The 10846-nt window shown below is 47.9% G+C and overlaps 1 protein-coding gene across 6 annotated transcripts in view; it reads right to left on the bottom strand.

Moving 5' to 3' along the window:
- Positions 1–6153, bottom strand: part of DMAC2 (distal membrane arm assembly component 2) — a 47980-nt gene extending 41827 nt beyond the window's left edge. For 2 of the 6 annotated variants that reach the window (XM_088477070.1, XM_088477068.1), the window contains exon 1: positions 5810–6018. Coding sequence is in view for 2 of the 6 variants with exons in the window: in XM_088477065.1 (XP_088333191.1) it covers positions 6040–6135 (96 nt within the window). In the remaining 4 variants the exon portion in view is untranslated. Of the gene's footprint in view, positions 1–4398; positions 4533–5683; positions 5788–5809; positions 6019–6039 lie in introns of those variants that run through there. The other 4 variants (XM_088477066.1, XM_088477065.1, XM_088477067.1 and 1 more) reach the window with 4 other exon arrangements.
- Positions 6154–10846: the final 4693 nt, after the last annotated feature.

Raw genomic sequence — 10846 nt, forward strand, 5'->3', positions numbered from 1 at the left:
CATACGCCCATATAAACCATAATCCATATAAACCATAGCATATGCCCATATAAACCATAACCATATAAACCATAGCATATGCCCATATAAACCATAGCATATGCCCATATAAACCATAACCATATAAACCATAGCATATGCCCATATAAACCATAGCATATGCCCATATAAACCATAATCCATATAAACCATAGCATATGCCCGATACTTATATACATCTCTGCTAGATTGGCAATTCCCCTGAATGGCTATTTTACATTTCTATATGGACACATTAACCAGCTGCTTATGTAATGATATCAAGTTATTTTGGTACATGAGAAGATGCAAAGTCATTTATAGATTTTGTAATATGTCTTTCCTACTAACGAAGAGCTTGATGACATCATTGTGCTATAACGGGAGCCCTCCTCAACTTTTTATATTTTCAGAGTATTCCCAAGCCAAGTTGGTCGGGCGCCCTACAATGGATCCCTCAAAAAAAATCATCATCTTGATCCTTAATGTGTCAGCATTTTAGGGGATCGATTCTAATCCCGACAGTGGAAGACCAGCAGTGAAGATTCCTATACATAAGTATTTTAACTATTTACTAACCTAACCCCCCTCCCCCCCTAACCCTCCCTTAGGGGTGCCTAACCCTAATCTGCCCAAGTGCCTAACCCTAACCCCCCCCTTCCCCGCAGCCTAACCCTAAGTCTCCCGGGGGGGGGTGCCTAACCCTAACCCCCCCCTTCCCCTAGCCTAACCCTCCTGGGGGGTGCCTAACCCTAAATCCCCCCTGGGAGCCCTAACCTAACCCTCCCCCCGTGGCTGTCCGCGTGCCGGCTTACCTTTGATTGGTATGCCGGTCGTCGGGCTCCCGGCGTAGGTAAAATGACAGGCGTCGGGATTTCGATGCCTGTCATTAGACCCCTGCCGGGATTAGACAGTCGGGATGCCGATGGACGGCATTTGGACCGTCGGCATCCCGACTGCATACCGCATTTTAGAACGCTGGGAAGAAGTGCATGGCAGCTTTCTGTAATGTCAACTTATCAGCCTTCGGATTGTCACTGCACTCTTCCTCCTATATACAGTAGCCTGGACTGGCCAGTCCATATTGCCTTTTGTTAGCCAGCTAAAGGAGGGTCTATTGTATGGTACCTTCCCATCCAAGCTGGCAGTGCTATCTACAGAGACTGCTGAGGCACACCTCTATCTTTGCAAAGCTAATCTTATCGCATGCGCCACTGTAATTAGACTTCAACCACTTAGTCTGGCTCTCCTTAATACCCCCAAGGTGTCAGAGGGAACCCTTGGGAAGCAGAGAGACTGTTGGTCACACAAGATAGTATAGTGTTCCCGCTAGGCTGTTTTAGCGGGGTGCCGTGCCCTTCCCGATTTTAAAAGGGCAAAATGGGCCCTGCCCTTTTAGTGGCGCCCAGCTAAAACAGCCTCCCCTGTGCCTTCACCACCCGCACAGCATCTATTCACCATGAGGGGAGAACTTGGGGGAAGCCCAGCACCGCCTTAAGTGCAGGGCACACCCCCAAGTGTGACAAATTGGGGGCATGTCACAAGGACACACCTCCTCCCTGATCAGCCACGCCCCCTTTTCAGGAGGGCACGCAGAGGATGCCCTACCCGTGAATCTGCGCCCTGCCCGCATTCTAGCAGGAACACTAGCAATAGAGAAGAGTATGACAGAAAGATATGAAACGATTAGGTCACCATGAAAAATTGTCACCCCCATATTGCAGGCGTGGCCAGGGTCTGTGTCTTCCGACTAAGACTTCCTCGCCTCGGCTACAGAGCTGCAAGGGGTAATCTTAGTAACTTCCGGGTTATTTAGATTGCCAATGGTCTTGTAGAAGATCCAATGTTGCGCAGCATTTGGATCTGCGATATTTAACGCTTTATGATGCACAAGCATGTCAGTTGTACGGTATTACACAAACACTTCCTTGCGGATATGCCAACAACTCTAAATCAGGCCCGGCATCTGCTCCATAGTCTAGGACATGGACAGTTGGGCTTAGCGAGACCAGAAACCAGAGATGATGACAGCAATGGCAATTGAACCCAGTGAGTCCAGCAGCTGATGAGAATTGATCCATAGAGCCTACCACAGCTTTGCTTTTGATGTGATGAAACTCCTCAGTACTGTATTTTGGGGCTCATGGGGAGTGAGCACTAACATTGCAAATTGCACATTTTCACTCAGCACATGAACTGTGACTCTGCGCAGTTGCTCCAATGCCGACTTACAACTTTTTGCAACCGATTCAGGGAGCCTTATTACCGAATGGGCACATGGGGATAGAGCATGGGCGATTTGTCATAGGCAATGTACAGTAAGAACACGTTCATGCAAATACGTTCACATGCAGAGCTGGAAAAAGACAGACAGATGATATGCATGTGGCCAGGGACGGGTGAAAACGGATGTTGATGACGGTTGTCATATCTAGCAATTTGTTAGTAATCGCCCGCTATCAGGGCAGGACTGGCCATATGGCTTTTCTGGCAGTTTTGTTAATAAATTGCTCTTTTATGGTATTATGCTATTGGCCTGATTGAGAGTTAGACGCAAGGGCGATTATGCACGCAGATCAAGCGATTGTTTGCCATCGCGCATGCATATAAGTCGCAATGTGCAAGCGCAGCAATTGCATTGCAATTACGGACGCACAGAGGAATCCATCGCAGAATGAGGTTGTCAGCGTTTGGGGATGGTCTGAAAAACGCAGGCGTGCCTGTCCGTTTGAACGCCATTTCAAGGGTGTGCATAAATTAGCCACTGAGGTGGCATATGTAGCTCTGCGTGTCAGAAGAGCTCCCAAGGCTGCGGCAGGTCAGACCTGCCGCAAGCGTAAGATGGCCGCTCGATGTGCATTGATGTTACTGATAGTTTACTTCGTACGCATATGAGAAGGCAGCAGTGAGCGTCCTTATGCTCGGATAAGCTTTGCCACATTAGCATATTTTCTCAGCTGCGATTGCATTAGCGTGTGTCTCTGAATCAGGCCCTGTGTTGGTATAATTCCTATTTCCATATGTAAATGAGCACAGTGTCCTGAGGACACATCTGTAGCAGAGAGCTGCCCATTCACAAAGATTTTGATGAGCAATATTAAAGTGGATTTTCTGTAAGCCTACTACAATAAGGGCTTTGTGATACCCCAAACGGTTTCCTTAGCATATTACATACTGGATTTATTTTATTTATGCTTGTTTACGTAGACTGCACTATGATATTTTTATTAGCTTTTTAAATATGAGCTATGGACCTGATTCAGAGATGGACGCAAATGCTGTCTGGACAGAGTCTTTGTATGCAGCGGCTGTGGGAAAATATGCAAATATCGCAGCCGCTGGGATTTTTATTGAGACACCCTCCGGCAGCTTCACAAAGTGACGCTTGTGTACAAGGACGCAAACATCGGACGATCACCATACTGCTGAGTAACCCAATGGTCGCACAGAATGGCCCATGGAACTAAGGGCCTAATTCAGACCCGCTCGCGAGCACTGGCAAGCGGATCGATGTTGGCCTAGTGCGCATGCGCACGACGGAGGCGGCTCCGTCGTGCGCATGCATGAGACCCGGATAGCGACGGGTAAACCGTCGCTCCGGGTCACGCACCAAAGGGGGCGTGCTGTCGATGTTGAGTGACAGCATGCCCCCTTTGGTGGGCATGCCTGCCCAGACGGAGGCGTTCCCACGGGAATGCCTACCGTCTGGGGCCGGCCTTATGACATCACAAGTGATGTCAGTGGGCGTGCCTTCGGCTCTGATAGAGCCGAAAGCACTCCAGGGCTTGCGGCAATGAGACCCTACCACAAGGGTCTCGTCGCAAGGCCGATGGTCGCGATGGTCTTGACCATCGCGACCATCTTCCTGGCCGATCGCTATAGCTGTAGGAGGCCGCTCTAAAAATTAAGAAGGACGGTCTTGATTCAGAGCGAGCGCTCTGTCAGAGAGTCCGGCTCTGAATCAGGGCCTAAGACTCCAGAGCTTTAACAACTGTATATGTGATTACAAACGCATGCTGTGACCAGCCCCAGAAACGGTCACAACTTGCCTGCATTTAAGTTACCACCCCCGCTACTGTCCACAAACGGTCCAGGACTGTAAATCACCAATAAATTTACCAATTTATTTCTCATCTAACTTAGTGTTCATTCTAGCACCCAGCACCTGTCAGAACCCGTGCAGTTCCTCTTTCCTGTCTGGGGTGTCGCTCTGTGCTCTGGTGCTTCTAGCACACTCAACTGATGCAACAAACTTCTGAGATACAGATCAGTGTTCTAGAAGCACCAAGGTTGTGACAGATGCAGGGTGCTAGAATGAAAACTAACTTAGATGAGGAATACATTTGCAAAAAAGGGAATGTGTGGGGAGTATTTTTTTACATTGATGACAGGAAGCCATCGATGGGGTACCATCAATGATCATCACCATCACTGTGCAAGCAACTGCTGCAACACGGGAGGCGATACACCCAGGCGACGGGCCAACTGGGGAAGGGGGCTTCACACCTCGGCACCTGCAATGAAAAAAAACAACATTGCGCTCACCTGTCTATCAATGGAGAACCATAAGATCTCTTCCATCAATGGTAAAACCACCGACCATTGGTAACTAACCATTGATGGTCGATGGCCATCCCTACTGTCCTGTTACTGCCGCTCACACCAATGGCAGGTTGCGCTGAACCAGTTTACTACGATCAAAGCTGTAATGGTCGGATATACCTCCGCTACCACCCAGCGGTCGGGACAATTATGATCCTGATCGTAACATCACTACAAAGCCTTCAAATAGTGACTGACCCACTGAAGAGTAGGGATGGTCATCGATTACCAATCGATGGTTGACCACCAATGGTCAATGGTTTTGCCATCGATGGCAGAGATACAATGGTTTTCCGCCATCGATGGGTTTTTATTTTCTTCCATGGAGTCAAGACATGGAGCATAGCTCGGCCCCACCACGTGACCCACAAAGCTCTGACCCCAAAACTGATTGGCCCGCTTCCCAGGGACGACTAAAGAAGGGCTGACCATCGGTGAGCAAAACCACTGATGGTTTCCTGCCAAGCTTAAGGTGCCCATACATCTGACCGGTATTTCCACAATTCTGCGACGCAATTGGAAATGCTGATCTGCCAGGTGGAAACGCCGGCCAACATCGATGGTCAGCGATCTGTCGCAGAATCGCTGAAATATTACATGTCAAATGTCCCCGATTTGACGATCGCGATTGTCAAATCGGGAAAATCCAACATGTTGGATTTCTTCGATGCCGGGTTGCAGCATCGCGGGATCGCAGCAATCCATCGCTGATAGATGGCCCCCACTACACACCATCGAGCTTAACCACAGATGGTACTATGCATAGTTAACCCACCGATGGCCATCCCTACTGTAGAGCCTTCAAATAGTGACTGTCCTGCTGAAATCGGTACAATTGGGACTTTATTATAGGTAGCTTTCTGCTGGTGATACAAGACATGCCACTGGGCGGTATTGGGGTGTCATACGTTCTCCCTGGACAGGACACGGGCGCACAGGCATCCTTGCATCACCTGGCTGCGATGATGTATTATAAGGTGTGACATACACATTGCAGTCAGTATATAGTGAATCATGTGGGTGGAAAGATGAATAGATGAGAGATGCCAGGGGGGTAACGTACCGCTGAGGACTAGCATGACCCATGATCATCACCCCTTTGAGTCTGACTCCCGGCCCCGTGTCGCAGTATGCCCAAACCTAGTACCAACCAACGCCTCCAGCAACCACCCAACAGCTGAGCTCATACCGTATTACGCCTAAAACCTGCGAATCGTTAGCCTAGGGCTGCAGCACGGTATGCGGCCCCATTGCTCGGAGATCGCGGCTGTCTCTCAGCGCACGCCGCATCGCGTTCTCGTGGGTTGGAGGTGGGCACGATAGTCCGCAGACACACCCACACACACAGGTACGGGAGCTTCTGCCGACTTTGCCGCTCCGGCACGCAGCAAGCACGAGATAATCGCCCCGGTGACCTACCAGCCTGGGGGCCGCCATGTTCATCACCTGCCACGTGATCGGCGTGGATCCTCTGATTGGTGTAATGCGCAATGGAGGGTGTACCGTAAAGCACATTATAGCGGCGCGATTATTTCTGCTGTCAGAAACAAACGGATTAGCCAGTGTCAGTTTTATAGTTATGGTACTGGGGTGTGTCACTGGTAGGTACTGGGGTGTGTCACTGGTATACAGTGATAGTGGAGAAGGCGCTCTCTCTCATTTTATAAGGATATGACAGTTAGTACTAGTCAGTTACCCCATACAGGGGCTAAGAGAAGTAATAATGAGGCTTGCAGTGAGCTCAGAGAGAAGGTCGAAAGATAGATATTGGGGGTGGGGGGTATACAATAATGCCCATTTACTATATACACCCATCAGCCATAACAATAAAACTGCTGATCAGCAGTGGCATAACTAGGGTATTAGGAGCCCAGAGCAAGCTGATAAATTGAGAACCCCCACCCCTATGTGTCCACGCTGAAAAAGTGGACAAGGGGTGTGGACGCTGAAAAATGGGGGATTGTCAACATGATACATCACCATTTCTCGTCGCTCTGGGAACATTCCTTTCCATCCCATATGCACCTTAATGCCCCCAGTAGTAGTGCCCACCCTTGCAATGCCCCCAGTAGCAGTGCCCCAGTAGTGCACCCTTATATAGTGCCCCCAGTAGTGGTCCCCCTTATGCAGTGCACCCTTTTATAGTGCCCTTAGTAGTGGTCCCCTGTATGCAGTGCCCCCAGTAGTGTGAGAGACATCATGACGTCTCTCCCTTCACCCACAGCGGAAGGCAGTGCCCCGGAGTGAGCTCTAGCCCGGCTCTGGCCGTAGGTGCAGTAGCCAATGAGAGACTGTTTGACTCTCATTGGCTGCTAAAACAAACACCGCCGCCGCCAGGTATTACGAGTGTTTGTTTTACTGTGTAGTGCGGTCCACACTACACTAACTGAAACAGACCTGGAGTGCGTCTGGCGGCGCCCCCTAGTTACTCCACTGCCTTCAGGATGTAATTTTCCATGCACATGAGTGAAAGTGATTCTGCTATGATCTGTGATTTCATGGTCAATAGCAGAATCACAGTCTGGTCCCCCCTACCTTCTAGTTAATATCATATATATGAGTATCTTATGAGATACTAAGTGAGGATTGCCAGTTCCTGGGTCACTGCTGCTGCGGCTGTGGTTATTTATCAAGGGATATATACCATGACGCATCAGTTGGGCATCCAGCTCCCCACAGCTCTGACACTTATGCCGGGTACACACTTAGCAACCCGCCAATGCAACACATGATAGTTCAGATGAACCGTATATTGGTCGGGCGGTACACACTGCACGATCTGGTGAACAACCGCCCGATGTGCATGCAGGCCGATTAAACGACTACGACAAACAACCCGCAGGAGCATGCATAGTGGGTACACACTAGATGTACCTGATATGTCGCCCTGATCTGCGGTATCGGACTACATATCGTCTAGTGTGTACCCAGCTTTTGGTAGCCCCCCTGTATATTACAGTATAAACAGCATACTACTTGGTATCACTGAATGATACGCCTATATGGTACATGAACCGGTGGGGAGAGTTTATATAAAGAAATATTGAATCTTACATTATACAAACTCTCTCCACCGTTTCACGTACCATCAATTAGATGCGAAGGGGGCGAGTTGCAATTGCAACGGCAATTCGCCCACCTTGCAGTCCAATCTCACACAGGGACTCACATACATTTGGTTGGACCACAATAGGGCTGCAAACAAAAATCTGAGTCCAGCAGTACCGTAAGTGTGGCATACATCAGCTCTTACTTGCGAGTGCAAAAATGTACACCTAATTGGATCGAGCCCCAAGTATGCTGTATATACTGTAGTATACAGGGGCACTCTATTCTGTGTTAACTGTTCACCTTGTGGCCATAGTCCACAGCACCAGCTGCACTTTCTTCTCTTACCTGCAGTTCTGCCAGCAAGTGGGGAATCCTCCGGCCTTCTGTACACTGGCACTGACATAATAAGCCTGTCACTATAGCAGCGCTGCGGGAGTCTGTCCCCGCAGACCGCAGAGTCTGTCTTCGCAGTTGCTGCTATACAGATCAGATGGGGGAGGGCTTTGCCACCCTGTTTACCGGTAAAGACAGTCGTTTATCTGGGGAAGAGTTGGCACTAGGATGCACTATGGAAAGTAGGCAAACCGGTGAAGGCATTGTGATACTCTTGGCAATGTTCTGCTGGGAAACCTTGGGTCCTGGCATTCATGTGGATGTTACTTTGACACGAACCACTTACCTAAACATTGTTGCAGACCTTCATGCCAACAGTATTCCCTGATGGCAGGATAATGCAAACATTGTTCAGAAATGGTATGACGAACATGACAAAGAGTCCAAGGTGTTGACTTGGCCTCCAAATTCCCCAGATTTAAATCCGATTGAGCATCTGTGGGATGTGCTGGAAAAACAAGTACGAGCCATGGAGGCCCCAAATCGCAACTTACAGTACTGAAAAGATCTGCTAACATCTTGGTGCCAAATACCACAGGACACCATTGGAAGTCTTGTGGAATCCATGCCTCAATGGGTCAAAGCGGTTTTAAACTGTGGCCCTCCAGCTGCTGTGGAACTATACATCCCAGCATACCCTGCATTAGTTTTGCTGTTAGGGCATGTATAAACTGGCATGGTGGGATGTTTAGTTCCACAATAGCTGGTGGGCCGTACATTCCCTGCCAGTAGGTTATTTTATATATAGAGAGGGAGAGATAGATAGTTATAAGCATCTGAATGGGGAGCAAGGGAAAACCTGCAATGGCGGCGGTCGCAATGGGCTATTCCGGAATCAGACATTGCATTAGTAACAGGTAATTAAATTCTCCCCATTGAATTATGGACGCCTATCTGTAATAACATATCACTCAGCATTTTACACTAGTGTTATACGCTAGTACAATCACATCTGTCCATAAACAGGGTGGAGGGTTGCAGATGAAGCCTGTTTCCTATAACTACTACATAGTGATATTGGGGTAGAATTAGTTACCTCATAGAGGGCAGTATAAAGTAAAGCTATGATGATTTAAGTTAGGAATGCACAGTAATTTTGGGCTATAATGGGCAGCTACGGTAAGCCGATTGGTTGCGAGCAGAATCAGCTTTCCATGAGGTACCGGCGAGGCCGCCAGAATCCTAATCTGAATTGGCCCGGTAGTATATGTGGATTATTATCGGGCATGTCGTTAGTTCTGAGCAGGCTATAATGTGATTAGTTATCAGTTACTTCATGAACTAGGTATATAGTGATACCCGGGGGGGGGGGGGGGGGGGGACTACTTTACCTTGGTTAGTTTATATGATACTATTAGTATGGTTCATTTGCCACTGAGCTCGCTGTGTGGTGATACTGTAACTAGGAGGGAATTAGCAGTATAGTTATCATTGATGGCACTGTCCCGGCAAAGAGGTTTGCAGTAAAGTGATGGATATCACTATCAGATTACAGTCAGCTTTGACAATGGGCAGCATTTTCATCTTAATAAATGGACTCCTAAGTCACTTTTGAGAATGGAGATATAATAATCTAAGGGGGTAAATGAGATTGTTACCTCAATGAGTGTGTATGTAATAATACTAAGAGCAAGATTCAGTTACCTCAAGGGACCAACTAGTACACTGTCCATATAAAGTAACAAGGCTGCAGGCTTATTGCTTTAATACAGGACACATGTCTAAAGGGGTTGGGTATGGGAGACCAGCAGTCGGGATGCCGACTGTCAAAAGACCGACAGCGGCATCCCGATACCTAGCCTCAGTCGGAATTCTGAGTAAGTATCCTAAACCTCCCCCCTTCACCCCCGAACCCTTCCAACCTGTTTTCTAGTCCTAACCCTCCCCACCTCACACCCTAACCCTCCCCCCAGTGCCTAAACCTAACCCTCCCCCCTTAGTGCCTAAACCCCCCGTTGTCCACAGCCTAACCCCCCCGCGGCTAACAGCTAACCAGGCCCGCTATACTTACGATCGGGATTCCAGCGTCGGCATCTCAACTGATGTCGGGATTCCGGCGCTGGTGTTCTGGCCGCGGGTCGGGATTCCGGCACCAGGATTTCGACCGCCAGTATCCTGATCGGTGGTATATTGACTACATCCCGTCTGACGTGACGTCTAATATTAGTAATAATGTACAGCAGGGAGCGTGTTATTCATTATATTACATAACTTTTCCTATAGACCCTTTAAACAACGACGTTGAAATTGTTGTTGTTTAAGAAATAACAGGAGGGTAATACACAATACAGTGTACTAATGTGTAAAGTAATAGGGTAAAGCAGTTACTAGTACAGAACAGTGTAGATATAAATACTAGAGTTAGTTCTCAATTAGGAATATATCAAATGTACTGTTATCCCTTAGCATAAGAAAATGCATAAATGTATTACCCAAAGTGTGTGCTATTATCATTTAGTGTTAGGAGGACCACCAAAAGTAGAGACGCCTTGTCGTGGCTGATGGCTTAACCATATGTTTGCAAATATATGTACTGAAATCTACGCATTACTACTATTATATAAGCTGCAAATCTCTACTGTCTATGAGCAAAGTGCTGCAGGAATTTTTTTGTCTGTATGTTCTGATTTAGATAAACTCCCTTACACACTGCTGTAATGGGTTTATAAATTGATTTGAGCAACCACCATTTTATGTGACAATACTAGAGTTACCTCAGTAGAGGACGGGATGGTGGGGTATAGTTATACTTGCAAGTGTTTTTAGTTAGTGTACGTAAAAT

The sequence above is a fragment of the Taudactylus pleione genome, unplaced genomic scaffold (assembly GCF_031769625.1).
Source record: "Taudactylus pleione unplaced genomic scaffold, aTauple2 ptg000199l, whole genome shotgun sequence".
Lineage (NCBI taxonomy): Eukaryota > Metazoa > Chordata > Amphibia > Anura > Myobatrachidae > Taudactylus > Taudactylus pleione.